Source organism: Eublepharis macularius, chromosome 4, assembly GCF_028583425.1.
Source record: "Eublepharis macularius isolate TG4126 chromosome 4, MPM_Emac_v1.0, whole genome shotgun sequence".
In the NCBI taxonomy this organism is placed as follows: Eukaryota; Metazoa; Chordata; class Lepidosauria; order Squamata; family Eublepharidae; genus Eublepharis; species Eublepharis macularius.
Window position 1 is genome coordinate 173266710 of NC_072793.1, and position 20255 is coordinate 173286964.

At 45.2% G+C, this 20255-nt stretch overlaps 1 protein-coding gene across 1 annotated transcript in view; it reads left to right on the forward strand.

The window, feature by feature from the left end:
- Positions 1-5271: 5271 nt before the first annotated feature.
- LOC129327109 (zinc finger protein 420-like) overlaps positions 5272-20255 on the forward strand; it is a 37663-nt gene continuing 22679 nt past the window's right edge. The window contains exons 1-6 of the mRNA XM_054975544.1: positions 5272-5310; positions 11020-11540; positions 12024-12141; positions 13884-13966; positions 14178-14304; positions 15205-16656. Of these exons, the coding sequence (XP_054831519.1) occupies positions 11130-11540; positions 12024-12141; positions 13884-13966; positions 14178-14304; positions 15205-16656 (2191 nt within the window). The 5' untranslated portion in view covers positions 5272-5310; positions 11020-11129. The remainder of the gene's footprint in view (positions 5311-11019; positions 11541-12023; positions 12142-13883; positions 13967-14177; positions 14305-15204; positions 16657-20255) is intronic.

Below are 20255 nucleotides of genomic sequence, written 5' to 3' on the forward strand. Positions count from 1 at the left end.
CTGGTGATGTAGAATTACTGAGTTGTTGCTTGACAGTTGTGGTCAAATGGAGACTCCAACTGGTACAGAACTCTGCCGCTTGTTTATTCTCAGGAACTAGACAGCATGTATGTCATTCCCATTCTGCAGTCACTCCATTGGCTTCCCATCAGTTATCAGGCTCAATTCAAGGTCATGATTATCACATTCAAAGCCCTTCATGGCCTCAGTCCCTCATATCTGCACAACTACCTCTCCCCTTTTGTTCCACCATGGCAGCTTCAGTCATCTGGGCAGGGCCTTCTGCAGATACTGCCCTGCAGGTGGGCAAAATCAACAGCTGTCCACACACTTTATGAAATGGCCTGCCTGAGGAGGTCAGGAAAGCTCCCCCTCTCCTGGTTTTCTGCAAACTAAGTAAAACTGAATTATTCAGGAGGGGTTTCTACCCAGATTATAGGGCTGTGTCATAAGAAGTAGCTCAAAGAGATGCATTGGTAGAGACAGGGACTATATGCTACTGTGCTGGGTACTGTCTGTTGATGCAGACATGCGCCTACTAGAGTTTCCACATTGCTAAACATGCCATGTAAATTAATTATGCTTTGAGAAAGATTTCATCTCTATGCTTGGCTTTATGCTTATTTTCAAATTTTCTGCTACCATACCCTATTGCAGAGGTTCCCAACATTTTTCAGCTTGCGGGCACACTTGGAATTCTTCTGACATGGTGTGGTACTCTCATCAACAACATGGCTGCCACAAAATGGCTGCTGCAGGAGATGAAGCCAGCCACAAAATGGCTGCTACATCTTACCTTCAGTCACACAGTGAAGATCCTTTTGCTTTGGAAGCAGTTTCAGATAAAGCAATGTTTTTTTTTAAAATCTGCACAGTCAATCAATACTTCAATGGCCAATCAGAAGCCATGCTTTGTAAAAAGCCCCACCTGACCCCACCCACTTTCTAAAAATGATGTTCACCAGAAAAGGTGTTAGTGGGTACAACTTTGCCCACAGGCACCATGTTGGGGACCCCTGAGCTATTGTTTCTCTTTCACTGAACGTTCTAACTGTCCTTAGTTATTGTACTTTGCTCGGTGTATGTCCTAGCTGTTGACTATATTGTATTTTCACTTCCACTGTGTAATCTGCCTTAATCTCAATGAGAAAGGTAGACTATGAATGAATGAACGAACGAACGAACAAGTGCATGGGCCAGGACATTCCAGTTGCTGTTATGTTTGGCACTGCAACTAACACTGGTGGCAAATTTTGAAGCACCTAGCTTTATTTTTGGATGAATTATGTCTGCCCCAGACAAACTGACTGACGGACCGAGTGTTTTATTTATATAGCTTTATTTGTAGTCTGATTTCCTGCACAACGGAAGCCCAAAGCACTTTACAGCATTATTCTCCCTTCTATTTTACCCTTACAACAACAACCCTGGAAGGCGTGTTAGACTGAAAGGGTATCACTGGCCCAAGGTCTCCTGGTGAGCATCCATGGCAGGGTGCGGATTCTGAGATTCCCGACCGTAGGCCGACACTCTGACCTCTCCTTCATGCTGCTTTCTTGACTGAACTGGTTGGGTTGTAAAGGAGCGAAAAGATTCGATGGATTCTGCTGGAAGAGACCAGAGGGGTGACTCCTCTGAGAGCCCTTGTTATTAGGAGAGAAGTGTGTGTGTGTTGAGGTGGCCAGAGAAGAGCTGGCCTAATATCCCTCACCTTCAGGACAGGGAAAGATCAGCCATGATGCTGCTTCTGCCATTTCTTGGCTATGCTCTTTCCAATTTCCCAGCCAGCAGCTGCCCGTAGGAAATCTACCATGACATATGCTGGACTTGCTGACTCAGGTGAGTGAGTGATCATCCTTTCCAACTCAGGGAATCTCATCTTTCTGCTCATACAGATAACATAATGGAGAGAACTCTTATTTCATTAAAACGACGAGTGAAGAAGAACGTGGGTTAGGCAGGGCGCTGCTATTTCTACCCTCCTTTCCAAGCTCCTCCCAAAGATGGTGGGGCAACCCGCCGCAGGTGAAAGCTCCTTTCGACAGCTCGGGTGGACATGGTTGAACTCAATTGCTTGTACGGAGATGAGTGTCTCCTCTTCCCACTCCTCTCGAGGGTCCAGGAACTGTTTCAAATTAAGTGGACTAGAGCCCATGCTTTTGTATCACTCTGTCAAAAAACCTGGATTCCACCATGCTAGGGAAAAAAGATGCACTTTTCCCAAGAAGGACATTTATATGTTTACAGGCATTCTGTTGTATTTAGCATTTATGGAAGGTTTTAATGATCCAGAACCACAATACCTGCTGCAGGTGTTTAAAGTCTGAGTATTGGAAATGGAGAAAAGATGGCTAACAACCGGAAATATCTAGGCTATTTTCTCTCTCGTGCTGCATGCTGGGGACCTGAGCTCTTGGCCATGTGCCAAGTTTGTTTAAAAGAGTGTTTTTGTAAGCTGTTTGGGGTCCCCATTGGAGAGAAAAGTGGGATAAAAATACACTAAATCAATAAATAGATGGATAATCCAGGGAAGGAATGGTGGGCAGGAAGCAGCCTATCAAACACACTTGCTGGTGGGCAGGAGTAAAAGAGGATTAGGCGAAACACCAAGTGACCAGCAGTGTCAAAAGTTCACAGGCAGATAATTGAGAGCAGGTGCAGTGGCTGGAAACTGCATGTCATGCTTATGCATTCCACCAACTGGGAACTATCAGATAAGATAACAAGTCAACATACCGAGCAGTTCCAGATGTTTCAGGCTCTCAAAGATACACAGTCTTGTCAGAGATTCATCGTGGGATCAGTGCCTTTCAGTCAACTTTGGTCTCCTTGCAGAAGCTCTCACACTAGCTCAGATAGTACGGTAAAGGTTATCTGCTGTTCATCACTTTACCTTCGCTTACAGTCGCTGGTAACAGGTAATTAGGAACCTTCCTCTGAGAAGCCCCAAAACGGAGCATCACCACCACCAGCTGCCCACACTTCCTCTCTCCAAGGCACGGTCTCCCATCAGGCTTTAAAATGTCAAATCAATTTTAAAAAATGTGTCAGAACACAGGCCTATCGCCTACACTTGACAACTGCCAGTCAAGGGAAGTGGAAAGGTATTGCCTAAGTTGGAGACTGGGAAGAAGTCCCATCTAGATGATTGCAAATGGATCTTCATCAATTCACATGCCTTTTACACTCATGCAAAAAGATACCACTATCTTATTGTAGCACACGTCTTGGTCGCTAGGCGGCACCAGAAATAAAACTGATCCACCACTTTGTGAAGCCAGCAAACACAAAAATATGGATCCAGATGAGGGGTCCTCGTGGTACTTACAAGGGCTCACCCAAAATTCACCATCAAATGACATACCACAGCCTGGTGCGCAGACTACGACTGCAACAAAGCCATCATCACAACACCCCTCTGAGGTAGGTCTGGCTGTGTGACTGGCTCAAGGGTACCTGTAACAGAGTAGGGACTCAAACTGGAGTCTCCTTGAGCCTAGTCTGACATTCTCACCACTACACCACCAGAAAGGCTCTGATAAGCACTTTTGTTTTTGTTTTTTAAAGGAGGGAATATTTTCCATTCTCCCTCTCGTGCTACCTTCACCCACACACAATGGGGACCCAAGGCAGCTTATATGATTCTCCTGTCCTCCACTTTCTCCTTATAACAACAGCCCTGTGAGGTATGTAGCACCAAGCAGGTGGGCCAGGACCAAAGTCAAAAGAATGTAAGAAGAGCCATGTTGGATCAGAGCAAAGGCTCATCCAGTCCTGTATTCTGTTCACTTACTGGCCGACCAGCAGCCTCTAGGAAGCCCATTAGCAGGATGACTGTGACAGCATCCTCCCACCCACGCTCCCTAGCAACTGATATAAAGAGGCATACTGCCTCCGGTACTGGGGTAGATATGACTAGGAGCCATCATGATAATAGCCTTTGATAGCCCCATCCTCTATGAATTTATCTATTCCCCTTTTTATAGCCTTCCACATTGGTGGCCATCACCACATCCTGTGGCAGTGAGTTCCACAAGTTAACTATGCACTGTGTGAAGTGCTTCCTTTTGTCTGTCCTGAAACTCACACCCATCAGCTTCAGTGGATGATCCCAGGTTCTAGCATTATGAGAGAAAAGCTTGTTCCTAGCCACTTCTTCAACACTATGCACCGTTTTATAGACCGCTATCCTGTCTCCCCTTACTCGCCTTTTTTCTAAGCCAATTTAAGTCTGCAGTGGAAAACTAGAGCAGGAATCCCGATGCCTGTAGTTGCCATGGCACTTGCTAATACCTTTCCTGCCAGATGCCCAGGTGGGCTGTGTCAAGGTAGGAGGCCATCTTCCAGGCTAGCTTGAGTTGGAAGAAAGTGTTTCTTTGCAGATGCATTAGCATAGGGGGAAAGGGGAGGGGGACATTTACAGAACTCTGAATGCAACCTGTATCAGTAAGCACGGATGCATTAAGGGAAAAGGCAGTGGTTTAAAAAAATCAGAAGACTGGTTGTTCTAGCACATAATGCTGGGTGCAGAGAGCCAAGAGCGACCCGTTTTCTGGCCTTGAAAAGCCGTCAAAGAAGCAAGACTTTTAACAACAACAACAACAAACAGCAATAATATTTTAGAGGGCCGTCTTTGGCTTTTTACAACGAAAATGCTTCCTTGCCCTGAAGAATTTGCAGGAGGACAACCGTTGGAAAGCGAAGGGGACGGAAGGGATGAATTGGGGTCATTTTACTGGGTCCGTGTCCTCTCGCAGACACACACACGCCCGGCTTTACAGTCAGAAGCAATGCCCAGCTCGGCAGCTCCTCCCAACTAGAATGCAAAAAATCTATTTTGCAGGGAGTCCGTGATCTCACTCACTCACTCATACACGTACACTCTACTTTACAGCCCTAATAAAGGCCCCGCTTTTCCCAATGAGAAGGCAAAGTCCATTCTGCAGGCACGGGGCATTCCGGCAGGGCAGAGCAAAAGCGGAGCTGCTGATTTAACTCCGAGGACCCAAACGCGGAGCCCCTGCGGGGAATTTCCCTCCGCCGGTCCTCTCCAGCCAGAGATTTTGCAATAATCATAGTCAGACCGACATCCGTCTGGAAAAGCGAACGCGGGAGGCGCGTCGGCTCCAGGAGCAGCTGAACCGCCTCCGGAGTCTCCACCAGGGTCCTCCTCATCGGGATGAGAGTCCATGCAAGGGTTAACGGATCCCAGGGCGGAGAGGAGGTCCCTTCCGGCCACACCTCCTTTCTTCATTCTCCTCCCCCGTGGGAAGTGGGTCTGTCGCTTCTCTGCACCTCCGTCCCGGGCTGGTGAGTGGGACGAGTTTGGGTGCAAAGCGGGAGTCCCGGGCCGGGTGCAGGGAAAGGGGGAGGTTGCAGCGGGGGGAAATGCAAGGGGAGGGAGAGCCCCAGGCCTGCGATCTGGGACGCTTTGGAGGGGGAGAGATCTCAGGGACAGGCCAGAGGCTGTCTGGGGGCAAAGGGCAGGAAGGGAGGCACATTTTCCGCGGGGAAGGAATTGGGTCCTTCAAAGAACCAGCGCTGTCTAATTCGGTCCCGAACGCCCCGGAGTCTGCAGATGGTGGCGGGTGCGCCGAGAGGGGGTTTGCCCGCGATCCTAAATCATTCAGGAGGGCGACGACCAGGGCAAATGGCAAGGAGCTCAAATGACGGGCAAAGTGATGCACGCTCCTGTCAAAACTCCCAGTTTTCTATGTCGATTCCTTGTAAACATTTCTATCGCTAATACCCAAAGTGGCTTACAAATCTTCGATAATACAGTTGCTGGAAAAAAAACCAATAGAACTTTGTTTTTCAAAAAAATCCCAAAACTTCAGCACCAAACAGCTGTTTGAACGCACACTGGCAATAAACATTAAAGGCTTAGTGCGGGGCAAGTGGTTTCTGGAGCTGGGGTGCCACAGCAGAGAAGGCCCTGCATCAGATTAACGCCAGAAACTCTGCCCCAGATTTGCAGAAAAATCTGAAATCTAATTTTTTTTTAAAACCCACCAAAATGATTAAAGGAGGTCATGTAGCTTTAACCAGTTGCCCTCAGTGGCTGCTGCTAGGCAACCATAAAACCAGTCAGTATTCCAGGCTTAGTTTCAGTCAGGAAAAAGCAGGGGGAAGGGTAGGACCCTTTCCGGAGCTGTTTTGGCCTTTGACGGAGGACTCACTGGGGGTCAGGCCCAGCAGCGACCACTGGGTGACCTACCACATGACTTACCCAGGCCTGGCTGCTTGCTGCTGTTCAACAGCAGCCTCCACCCCCACCCCCCACCCCGTAAAGCCAGTGTAGTGTAGTGGCTAGCGTTTCAGAGCAGGATCCCAGAGACCCCTGTTTGAATCACCACTCTGAGCCTAACCTACCTCTCAGGGTTGTTGTGAAGATAATTGGAGGCAAGAAGCATGATGTAAACTGCTTTGAGTCCCCACTGTGGAGAAAGGCAGTATATGAATGAATTAAATTAGTAAATATAGATGAAGATGGGGGATAGGTTAAAAGGTAAGCTGTTTAATGGGTTTGAAGGAGTGACGGGCATAGGGAGGCTGCCAGGATGAGGGGGAAAGGAAGTAGTGACGGGAAGGGGGATACAGGGAAACGTGAAGTATCCCCCGCAACTCCAATCACCACCCCCGACAGAAAAGAGGCATAATGAAAACATTAGTGGATCGTGCAAGACGGATATGTGAGCCGCGCTTTCTCAATGAGGAAATTAATCATCTAAACCACGCACTTCAGGCAAATGGCTACTCCAGAAATGAAATCCGAAGAGCAATCAAACCCAGGATGAATCAAACAACCAAGGAAAAACAGTCACCTACAGGAAAAGTGTTTTTGCCATATATCAAAGGAATTACTGATCAGATGGGAAAGCTTATGGAAAAGCATAACCTTCAAGCAGTATTCAGACCCACCCGAAAAATACAACAGATGCTACGATCAGCAAAAGACAGCAGAGACCCCCTCACCTCTGCAGGAGTATACCGTATACCCTGCAGCTGTGGACAAGTTTACATCGGGACCACAAAGCGTAGCATCCAGACAAGAATAAAAGAACATGAAAGACACTGCAGACTTGGACAGCCTGAAAAATCAGCAGTGGCTGAACATAGCCTAACTCAAACAGGGCACAGTATCTTATTCCAGGACACCAAAATACTGGACAACACTTCCAACTACTTTGTCAGACTGCACAGGGAAGCCATTGAAATTCACAAGCATAAGCAAAACTTCAACAGGAAAGAAGAAACCTTAAGAATGAACAGAGCATGGGCTCCAGTTCTGAAAAACACCAGGCCAACAAAACACTCCACACCCGACAATAGCCCTGCAGAGAAGATTAGCACATCAAGCACCAATCCATATGCAAAAGAACCTCCTCAGGATACAGTGAAGCCTCCCGCCATTAGCATTCCACACCCTGGGAAACTCTTACAGAATGACTCAGCTCAACCCCACCCCTCCTGAGTAGATACAAATGACCTACATCTTTTCCACACTGTGACACTGAGAGATCTCTGTCTTTTGGTGCTACACCTCTGAAGATGCCAGCCACAGCTGCTGGCGAAACGTCAGGAACTACAATGCCAAGACCACGGCAATACAGCCCGGAAAACCCCCAACAACCATCCTTGCAGGTTCCCTATCATGCAACTGGGCCTGGCTCAGCTGGTACCACACAATTGGGCTATAAGTGAGAGGCTGCTTGGAAGGGGAAGGGAGAAACATGAAGACAGGGGGATAGACAAAGGTGGATGGCACTGAGAGAAGGAAACAGGAAAGGGAAAATGAGATGCCGCCCACAAATCCTTGCAAGTCCCCACTTGTCAAGTGTATTTGCCATTTGGCATGTAGGATATTTAAGGCATTTATACTTTTAAATTCCACGCACGTACACATGCTAAATTACAAAGGATGCATTTAATGTTATTTAATCAGAAAAATATTGTCTAAGTTTGATAGAAGAGTAAGTATTAGTTCAGTTATTTTTTCCAACAAGCAAAACAGGATTACAACTGCCCACCGCCCCTGGCTTCAAATGTTGCATAAATTTTACATCTGTAGGAAAAGGACAGCCCAAATGATCACAGGATTTATAAAATTGTATGTGAAATGAATGGGGAGAAATACTGTTTTCTTGCTCCCCCTTAAGATCAGAAGTCAGTCTCTTGATGCAGTTGATGGGCAGTCAATTAAAGATAGAGCAGAAAAAGCAAATATCAGTCCCCATGCTCTTAATTTAGGAGATGTGTTGTCTCAGAATGGAATTATGACATTAATTTAGATTAAAGGGTGTATGGGGGGCGTAAAATAAATTCAAGAGAAAGGACTTGTGATGCCTAAAGTTTGGCTTGCCAGGCAGCTCCAAGTGGCAGTGGGAGAAAACCAATAAAAAAGGGACATCGCTACATCACTTCCAGGGTTGCTCTAGGAATTACCAGAAATTCTGTGGTTTTAGCATGGGTTACATTGAAATTGTGAGCTTTCTTGTTTTTTTTATATATAAATTAGCAATAAGTTAGTTTGTGCTACTGTTCCTTGAAATGGTCCTAGTATACACTGCTGAATGAACTCCACGCAGCTGTGATAGTTTCCTTTGGTTTGAGCCTTATTAAGCTCTCCCATGCAGTTAATTCTTAATGTATTGCTTCCTAAAGAAAATATTGGAGGACGCTGTTCCCAAGGAAAATGGAGGGAGTTGATCCCTCGCCCATGGGGTGTGTGGGGTGAGTCGGGCCTTCTGATTCCCTCGCCCATGGGGTGTGTGGGGTGAGTCGGGCCTTCTGATTCCCTCGCCCATGGGGTGTGTAGGGTGAGTCGGGCCTTCTGATTCCCTCGCCCATGGGGTGTGTGGGGTGAGTCGGGCCTTCTGATTCAGGTATTGAGACAGTAATAGGTGCCAAGGAAGGCAGTTGCATTGGGGAGCTTGATTGTTCTCCGACCAGCTTCTTTCCCTCTGAGTTTTGCGCTTAAGTCTTAAAGTATTTGTTTAATAAACTGCAGTCCAGTGGCACCTGAGAGACTAACAAGCTTTTCAGGGTATAAGCTTTTAAGCGTCAAAGCTCCCTTATTCAGTAGGATTCGCAGGTCCCTGTGGAGCCAAACTGGGGATTGTTGGGTCCTGGGGGAGTCATGTGGGAGGCTCTCACCTTGGGAGCGCCCCATGTTGCACCAGGAATGACATCATTCCTGGCATGACATGGAAGTAATGGGTCATGCCAGGGCCCGAGTGAGTAAAAATTGGGCTAGAACACTAAATCAGGGGCCGATTTATACTCAGTCAGCCCCCAACATGACCCATTACTTGCGCATTGAGCCCGGAATGACATCATTCCTGGTGCAATGTGGGGCACATGGGGGCACTTCAAAGCACACGGGAGTGCGCTTTGCCCCCACTACTGTGTTCCTGCACCTTCTTTCCCATGCCGTCCAGGTGAGAGGGGGCGGGGGCGGAAGTTGGGGGTGGGGGATTCCCCATCTCCACCCGGGGAATGGGAAGCCTATTTTTCACATACTAGTAGGAGTGGAGATCCCTGACCGTTTATATTCCAGTCAGGATATATGTATTGCCTCCTTTCCTATCCCTTTGTAATCCACCTACCATTGGGGGGGGGCTTTGTATACAATATATTTCTCTAAATCTCTTCCCTACATGCCAGATCACAAGGGTGCTACATAATTTGATATCAAGTATTTTCCAGGGTTTCTACCTTGTTACTTCATTATTGTTCTAGTACTCTTCTGAAAAGGCACCTTCTAGCAGATCAGTCTAAATATTCTCAGAAAATCCCTGAGTGGTGGCAAGTTGCTTTATTTATTTACTTCATTTATATTCCACCTTTCTCTCCAGTGCGGGGACCCAAAGTGGTTTACATCATTCTCCTCCCTGTAAGGTAAGCTAGGCTGAGCGAGTGGGAGTGACCCAAGGTCACCCAAGGGAACTTTCATGGTAGACTGAGGATCTGAACCTGGGCCTACTAGATCCTACTCCAGTACTCTAACAACTACCCCACACTGGCTGTCCAGGGAACTCTTTTGTCTAAGGGAGTTTGCTAGCAAGGAAAAGCTTCTTTTGTATCCAGAGTCCCTTGTTTGCAATACTCCTCCCACCTTTGGGATAAAAGGGCTGAGGAATCCCCACTCCTACTTGTATCTGAAGAAGGGAGCTTTGACTCTCAAAAAAGCTTATACACTAAAATTCTTGTTGGTCTTTAGGGTGCCACTAGACTCAAACCTTGCTGTTCTACTGCAGACCGAAACAGCTATCCCTCTGAAACTGTTTAATAAACTGTTTCTCATCCCCTCATCCTCAGGTCCTCATGCCTCATACTCAGTCATGTGTCAGGGCACATCCTGACTGAAAAGGGAGTTGCTGGGGGAGGGGGAGGGAAGGTGCTCTAGGTCCTCCCCAGAGAAGCCCTAGAACCAGAGCAGTAGCAGCCAGTTAAGGGCCTTGCCTGCTCCAGGGCTGAAGGAGGGAAGGAGAGGGGGTGTGGGGAGGTTGCCAAATGGGCAAGGGATTTCCCCATCCCAAGTTCTAAGCAGCAGGGGCATGGAAGTTTTAAAAAATCACCAGCATGTACATTATGATATCACTTCTGGGGGGGGGGACCGGAAGTGACTTTGGTAAAACCATAGAGTTTCCAGGGATTTCTAGAGCTACCACCATCGTTTTCAGGTTTTTCTTTGAAGTAATACTATAATGCTTGCACTGCCACCTCCCATGTCTCTGTTCCCAACTCTCCTGCTGGTTGCAAAGCTCAGCCCATCACTGATGTCTCATCAGTGGCAAACCCCACACAGCCCCACCCCATTCGACTACAGAGGTAGTATGGAAGCCCTCCACCCAGGGATGCTGCTTCTAGTCTGAGTAAACAATATTGGACCTTGATGAACGAAGGGACTGAGTCAGTATAAGGCAGCTTCGTTGGTTGCTCATTTGTTGGTTCACTGGTGCTCTCCTGTCTGGAGAGGGTCACATTTCCTCACAAAAGACCTTGTTGCCTTTGCAGGACTTAGGAGCACCACCCACTTGCCATTTCTGGCCTTTGGAGAGAAATTTGCAGCAGATGAAGGCAATCGATTGGCCTGGTTAGAGGCTGACCAGAAGAACAGGGCAAGCATGGAAAAGCAAGGCTCAGCTGGCCTAGAAACAGGAGAAGAACCTCACAGCATCCACGCTGGAAAGAATGAGACATTCTGCAAAAGAACTGCCCCAAATATCCTGAGTGGGGACACATCCCGCTCAGATACAGAGTGCTGGCGCTTCAGGCGCTTTCTCTACCAGGAGGCTGAGGGGCCCCGAAAAGTTTGCAGCCGACTCCACCACCTTTGCCATCAGTGGCTGAAGCCAGATAGGCACAGCAAGAAGGAGATCCTCGACTTGGTGGTCCTGGAGCAGTTTCTGGCCACCCTGCCCCCAGAGATGGAGAGCTGGGTCAGGGAATGCGGACCAGAGACCAGTTCCCAGGCGGTGGCCCTGGCAGAAGGCTTCCTCCTGAGCCAGGCAGAGGGCAAGAATCAAGACCAGCAGGTGAGAGGGTTTCATCTTGTGGCCTCCAAAGAGCAGAAGATGAAACAGGCTAACCTAAAACTGCCCCAAGTGCCAAACTTTCTCCTGAAAACAGCCAAGAAATATGGTTGTTGTGGGTTTTCTGGGCTGTATTGCCGTGGTCTTGGCACTGTAGTTCCTGATGTTTCGCCAGCAGCTGTGGCTGGCATCTTCAGAGGTGTAGCACCAAAGGATAGAGATCAGTGGTGACACTGAGAGATCTCTATCTTTTGGTGCTACACCTCTGAAGATGCCAGCCACAGCTGCTGGCGAAATGTCAGGAACTACAATGCCAAGACCACGGCAATACAGCCCGGAAAACCCACAACAACCATCGTTCTCCAGCCGTGAAAGCCTTCGACAATACATCGAGCCAAGAAATATCTTTTGCTGACCCCCCACCCAACATTGGACCCCAATGTTCTTTACCTAATCCCTCTCCCCACTCCTCATCTGCTTTTTCAGGGTCCATCAGAAGGGGCTGCTGATTTCTCCAAGGCACAGCAGGATCCATTAGACCTCAGGCAGAGGTTTACCTTCAGGGGGATCATACAAGAACATAATGGAGGGGCTGCCAATCTGGGTAAGAATTCATGGGGCAGGTTTTTGTTTGCTTTCCTTCTCTGAAGTAGAATTGTGCTCTTTCCATGTGGCAGTGATTCAGCTCCGTGAACAAAAACATTCTTTTCCCACACTGCTTCTTATTTCTTGGTATAGCTAAATGGTAGAGCATCTACTTTCAATGCAGAAGGTCCCTGGTTCATTCCCCAGCTTCTCCAGTTAAGAGGATCAAAGACCTAAGATCCCAGAAAGCCACTGTCAATTAGAGTAAATATTGACTTTGATGGGCCAATGGACTGATTCATTATAGGGCAGCTTCATTTGCTCAAGAGGCTTTTCTTTTCAGAAGTTTAAGGCTTTGTAGATCAAAAGTAGAGGATTTTGTAGCCAAGATTCAGTGTGGAGAGAGGGTGTTTCCGTACAAGAAGCTGAAATATAAACTGTATATCAACCGTAAGACATTCATTTTATTTTAGACATTATCTTATGGAGCATCCCTTTCCCATCAACCATCCATGATTCCCTGTTGAGTTATGATCCACCCCCAAAGCCCTGATCTAAATATTGGGAGTTGCTGGTATAGGGGAATTAGAACATCAGAAGAGCCCTGCTGGATCAGCCCAGTGGCCCATCTAGTCCGGCATCCTGTCTCACACAGCGGCCAGCCAGCTGCCCTGAAGGACCAAACTGGGTATAGAGGCCAAGGTCCTCCCCTGCTGCAGCCACTGGTATTTAGAAGTTCACTGCCTCTGGTTATGGAAGCTCCATTCAGTCACCACTGAGGGACTTCTTCTCCATGGATCTGTCTATGTTTGTAGCTCTCTCTCCCATGGCAGTTAATGCTGCAGTTTAGTGACTCCTTGTGTAAAGAAATACTTTTGCCTATCCTGAACCTATTGTCCTTCGACTTCAATGGGCGCACCAAGTTCTAGTATTACGGGAAAAGGAGAAAAGGTTCTCTGTTCACTTTCTCTACTATGTGCATAATTTTATAAACCTCTGTCATGTCCCCTCTTAGTCATCTCGTTTCTAAACTGAGACATCCCTCACTCTCCATCCTTTCCTCATAGGAAAGGTGCTCCAACTCCATCTTGGTTGCCCTCTCCTGTACCATTTTTCATCTCTGCAATGTCTTTTTTGAGATATTGAAGCATACCTGTGTACAGTACTCTGAATAAAGCTGTGCTGTAGCATTTTACAAGATCATCACAACGCTGGCTGTTTTATTTTCAGTCCCTTTCCCAATAATTCCTAGCATGTACTTTTCCACAACTGCCGCACACTGGATTGACATTTTCATAAAGCTTTCCACTACAACCCGAGGATTTCTCTCAATCTCAGTTAGTTTTCCACAAAGAACAGGGCTTTTTCAGGTGGTGGCTCCAGAATTATCCTTTCCTTGAAGCTTCAAATACTTTTCTGTCTTGCAGCTCTGGGTGTGCAAGAAAATGCTTCTCTTTCGTAAAACAAATGCAAGACTGACCATGTTCTGGGAAACTGTTTGTTTTTATGTTTTTGGAATTGTTATTAGAAAGGCAGTCTAAAGATAAACAGGTGGAAATGCTCAGACCTGCTGGGCTACAGACTGGAAGAATAAGAACCAATACATTCAAGAATCAATCCAGTTGCAAAAATGTCTTAGCAGAGAGACGGAGGTTTTCACCTGGGGATGGAGGCTGTAGGACCTCAATGAATATCAAGGTACATGGGAAAAACTAATAAGGCTTTAAAGGTGAGAACCACCCTCTTTTCTTTCTCTGACAGGTAGTGGAAGGAGACTGCTGGGTTGTTCTGGGCCTCCCCCTCTTTGTGGTAGACCGGAACCATCGTCTGTGCTACCAGATGAGGTAAGGAAGGAAGGAACCTTAAGGGAACTCCCAAGGAGCCCCTGTCTCTGCAGCTGAAGGAATCTTTCCCTTTGTTTCATTCAAACCTCTTCCCCGATATCAGGAAGGCTTTGCATACTATTGAAGGAGTTTTGGATCCTCCAGTAGAAGGTCCCACCCACATCACACTATTCATTTATTGCAAGAAGAAAACGCTTCCTCTTTTTTTCAGGGTCTGATGACCTTTGAGGATGTGGCTGTGTACTTCTCAGAGGAGGAGAGGACTTTGCTGGATCCGGGCCAAAAAATTTTGCACAGGGATGTCATGGTGGAGAACTGGAGGAATCTGGCCTCTCTGGGTATGCCTCCTCTTTTCCTTTGCCTGACTAATACTGAGCACAGGAATTTCTGCTGGTTTGGGTTTATGTTAATGCACTGTAGGGTAATCCTTAAGGGCAGATGCATCAGACCCATGTTCCTTGGAGACTGCCAGCTAATTTAGTTGTAAAATTTGTAGCTATTCATACTGGAGGGTAACATTTCTAAAAGTCTAATCATAAGAATAAAAGGCTCCGTTGGAAGTGCTAAAGAAAAATTTCAGCCCTTCTTCACTCTTCCAGCACTCTGACATTGATGTCTAAATTTATTTGATGCCATGGGGCATTTATCCTAGATTTTTCCTTTGCATTCTCTCTCCTGGGTCTCTTTTTAATTGGTGAGATTCTACCCGAAGATTAAAAAGCAAGCGACTCCATGGTCCTAGAGTGAGACATGGGAGGAGACATGCACAAAAGCCATTTTCTGCTTCACCTATTAAAAGTGCCACCTTTCAGAGTGCTGCTTGATTGGCTAGAAAGAATCTGGTGAACTTGCAGGGACTTGGGGAGTGGGGGGGGGGGGAGAGATATGAGGCACTGTAATGCAAATAATCAAGCCATACTTGACTAATCACTGCCTGAGGACAAACTCAGTGCCTTGTGGCTACATTATGGGGCAGATCTTCTGACGTGCAGTTCAGGTCAGAGAAGGATCTCTGTACCAACAACAGTCTCAGTGAAATGTTCTTCTCCATTTAATTGCCACAGAAAATACATTCTAGGATATCAGAGATGAGATTCCCAGCGCACACTTCTGATAGCATATCCCGATGACAAGCTTTTGCATTCATGCATTCTGGACCACATTTAATTGACATTATTTCCTAATTTCAGGTGCCATTTTTCCCCACAGTGTTCACGTTGAGTTTCCCTTTCTTTCAGCAGGAGGTGTGCAGGAATCAGCAAGTGAAACAAAAAAGCATCCAGTGATGGAGAAAGAAAATAAATATCCAGATGTCAAAGAGATTGTTGAAAATTATGATGCAGTAAGGAAGGAGGAGGGAAAAGGGAGGGAGAAATCCTGTGTTTCACATGGTGATGATTCTCATAAAATTCCACTACTTCAAAAAATACACACAGGAATGAACAATACATTCAATAGGAATGAACAACCTACAACTGAGCAAAATGTTCTCAAGATATCAGCCATCAATATACATTATAAGACACATAACGGGAAGAAAATATTTAAATGCCTTACATATGGAAACACCTTCAAGGAGAAAGATAACCTCACCTCCCATCCAATAAATCAAACAGAGGGGGAGAAATATAAATGCCTGGAGTGTGGAAAAAACTTCAGTCGGAGTTCACACCTTATTTCCCATCAAAGAATTCACACAGGTGAGAGACCGTATAAATGCCTGGAGTGCGGAAAAGGCTTCAGTCAGAATGGAAACCTTATTTCCCATCAAAGAATTCACACAGGGGAGAAACCATATAAATGCCTGAACTGTGGGAAAAAATTCAGTCAAAGGGGAAGCCTTGCTTACCATCAAGGAATTCACACAGGGGGGAAAAAGTATAAATGCCAGGAGTGTGGAAAGAGCTTCACTAAGAGTGGAGGCCTTACTTACCACCAAAGAACTCACACAGGGGAGAAACCATATAAATGTCTGGAATGTGATAAAAGTTTCATTTGCAATTCAAGCCTTAGTTGCCATAAAAAAACTCACACAGGGGAGAAAAAATATAAATGCCTGGAATGTGGAAAAAGCTTCAGTCGGAGTTCACACCTTATTTGCCATCGAAGGATTCACACAGGGGAGAAACCATATAAATGCCAGGAGTGTGGAAAAAGCTTCCGTCAGGGTGGAAACCTTACTTCCCATCAAAGAACTCATACAGGGGAGAAACCCTATAAGTATGTGGAGCATGGAAAAAGCTTCAGTGAAAAGGAAAGCCTTAATTCCCATGAAAGAATTCACACAGTAGAGAAACCCTATAAATGCATGGAGTGTGGAAAAAGCTTTAATCAGAGTGGAAGCCTTACTTCACATCAAAGAATTCACACAGGGGAACAACCATATAAATGCCTGAACTGTGGGAAAAGGTTCAGTCGCAGTGAAAGTCTTACTTATCATCAAAGAACTCATACAGGAGAAAAACCATATAAATGTCTGGAGTGTGGGAAAAACTTCATTTGTAATGCAAGCCTTAGTCGCCATCGAAGAATTCACACAGGGGAGAAAAAATATAAATGCCTCGAGTGTGGGAAAGGCTTCCGTCAGAGTGCGCACCTTACTACTCATCGAAGAACTCACACAGGGGAGCAACCATACAAATGCCTGGAATGTGGAAAAAGCTTCAGCCACCGAGGAAACCTTACTACCCATCAAAGAAATCACACAACAGAAAGAATCCAGATAAATACCTAAAGAGTGGAAAAACCTTTGAGATGAATATCCTCAGTTGTGTAAAAGAACAAGGGAGAAAAAAACCCAATGGCTGAATTGTGAATAAAGCTTTAATCAGAGAACATACCTTAATTCATATAAAAGAAGCCACATAAGAGAGAAAAAATTTACATCCTTGTAATCAATCACATATTTTCAACCATGCCAAATCGGAGGTACTTAAAGCAGGAGACTGGTGCTGTGAATGGATATGACAGATTTTTCTACAAACCTGTTAAATGTTATTTTTTTTAAAAAAAAAAACTAAAACAATGAAAGAACCTGTAACTTTAAGAAACAGATGCTCTCGGTGGCCATTACTAGGCAACCAAAACAGTTTCCCCAGTGTTCCAAGACAGGTTTCTGTCATTAAAAGGCAGGGGGAGGGGACAGGGCCCTTTCTGGAACCTTGCTAGAATGCTGTTGTAATTATTTATGCTGTGAGAATTCCTTTTTTCTGTATGGATTTTTCTCAGGACAGACATGAAGCAGATGGAAGCAAACAAGTTGTGTGTGTGTGTTTTTTATTTAACAGAAAACAGGGTCAATATCTAGTGTGGAAACTGGCTCTCTACTTCACCCCCTGAACATACAACTTTTCCAAAAGAGAGTGAACACTTTGTCACTGAGCCCTAGATAATATAAATTAACACTGAAGGGGAGGTTTGGTTCCCCCTTTCCCCAAAAAGCTTACCTCAGCTTATGAGATTTTGCTGGAACCTGTTACCACTACCAACAGAATCCATCCAAAGATTTAAGGATTCTCTTTCAATTGACAGATTTCCCATCTTCAGAATCCATGCAAATAAGTTTGGTATTTCAGGCCCTTCACAGGATACTTGTCTCAGAAAAACCAGCTTTCTTCCCTAAACTGATGCCAAATCCTACCTAGAAGCAAATAAGATGCAGGCTAATCTGACACTTTTACCCAGAACCCCAAATTCCCTGTCTCCTCTCCCCCCCCTTTTAAAAACATGACTTGCTCTCTTCCTCCCATTCTGTGGAGTTCCATAGGCTGTGATTTCCTGGCAATCACTTAGATTGACATGAGGCCAACATCAGAAGGATTCATTCAGAGGTCTAGAGAGTAGGCAGGACTTTGGAGGATGATTGTCACAGGAGCCCTAGTTTCCACCTCTCCTGATTTCATAACCCAACTTAACCCAACCATCTGTCACTGGCCCCTTGGGAAAGGTAGGGGAGAACCCAGTGTCTGGATGAAGATAAGGGAGGGAAGAAGGAGCAGTATTGTGGCTGGGGTCTGCTACAAACTGCCTGACCAAGGAGATGAGGTAGATTCTGCCCTCTGTGAGCAGCTTAATAGGGTATCCAAGAAACACAACCTAGTAGTTATGGGAGACTTCAACTTCCTTGATGTGTGCTGGGAGACCAACTCCACTATGCTTCCAGGGTCGTGCAACTTCCTGACCTGCCTGGCCAACAACTTCCTTTCTCAAATGGTGGAGGAAATGACAAAGGGCTTGGTGACACTGGACTTAATATTAACCAACAAGAAAGAGTTGGTTGATGGGGTAAAGGTAGTGGGAACCTTAGAGAGAAATGATTACGTCCTAAAATTCTTTTTCCTGTGGGGTACCAAGGGACAATGTAGCCAAACGCACAGGTTAGATTTGAGTAGAGCAATCTTTAATAAACTTAGAGATATGAGAGTTATTCCATGGACAAGAACGCTGGAAGGGAATGGAGCGAGTGAAGGGTGGGCTCTCCTAACAGATGAGCTCTTGCAGGCTCAAGCTATAACATTCCACTAAGACAGAAACATGGTAGAGGATCTAAGAAGCCAACGTGAATGAACAGAGAGTTCTGTGATGAGCTAAGGAAGAAAATGGAGATGTTCAAAAAAATGGAGGGAATGAAATCCATCAAAAGGAGTATCTAGAGGTAGCTAGGCACTGTAGGGCATCTGTCAGAGCGGCCAAAGCTCAGAATTAGGTGAGATTGGCTGGGGGAGGGCTTACCACAACAACAAGGTAAAAGGAGCGATACCCCCATTGCTGGGTGAAAATGGAGAAACTGACAGGACAGAGAGAAGGCAGAAAGGCTTAATGCCTATTTTGCTTCAGTTTTCTTCCTGAAGGAGGGAACAGGCCCACCTAGAGATGGCAGTTGGTAAGGCATGGCATCAAAGCCACTGGTTGACATGGGCAGAGAAGTTGTGTACAAATCTCCTAGGCCAGATGGGGAGCACCCAGGAGTGCTTAAAGAGCTTTCAAAAGAGCGTGCGGGCCCTTTGTCGATCATCTTTTTAAAAAAAATAATATTTTATTAGTTTTCTCATAACGATAGGAATAGGAGAAAGGGGAGTACATAATAGGAGAATAGGAGAAAGGAGACATAATAGAAAAGTCATAAAGTCTGCTTGAATCAGCATTCTACTTATCTACATATATCATTTCACACTACCAATCGTTCGACTGTGGTTATTAATAACAAATTACAATATTGCCTTCATACGGTTACTACATTCAGGTATTTATACTTGTTTTTCATCCAGCTGTAAAAAGGGGTGCATGGGGCAGCAAAATCATCTTCCACTTGTCCTTTCATTAGTGAAGTTAGTTTGTCCATTTCCGCATTTTCCATTATCTTTGCTATTCCTCCTGCTGAGGTGTTATTGGTCGTTTCCAATAAAACACTAGTAGAATTCTTGCCGCTGTTACTACATGTGTTATGAAATATTTCTGGTCTTTGTTCAGCTCTTCTGGTATACAGTTTAACAAAAATATCTCTGGTTTAAAGGGAATTAAGATCTGTAAAATTGTTTGTAATAATGTATGCACCATTATCCAAAATTTATGTATCTCTTTACAAGTCCACCACATATGATAGAATGTTCCGGTTTGTTTTGCTCATTTCCAGCAGTTATTTGACATATTTTTATACATTTTGGCAAGTCTATCCAGAGTTAAGCACCATCTATAAAACATCTTATATAGATTCTCTTTAAATGCAACTGACTTAGTTATTTTAACATTCACTTTCCATATTTTACTCTATTGCATCGAATCAGTACTATATCCTAGATTTTGTGTCCATTTAGTCTTATATTCTTCCACCTCATTTTTCCTCTTCATTCGCATTACAAATACATTTTTTAAATCAGTTTTTCATCAGAATCACATAACAGTTTTTCAAAAGCATTTTGTTCTAAGTAAAAACCTCCCAATTTTTTATCTTTATTGTATCTGGATTCAATCTGTGCCCTTGACCACCAGTCTAAATTAATGCCTTGTCTCTCTAACTCCTCTTTTGTTTTTAATATTCCTTTATCATCTAGAAGGTCTTTATATCTAATAATTCTATCTAGAGAAATACATTTGGCTGTGAAAACACTTCTAAATTGTGGAATTTTAGAGTAGATTAGCGATACGGTTCTTTCCCATGTTGTTATGAGGGATTTTCTAATCAGACGGTTCTTGAAATACTTATGTCCATTAGTTTTTCCATACCATATAAATGTGTGCCATCCTAACTGCAAATCATGTCCTTCTAGGGCCAAAAGTCTTTGATTTTCTA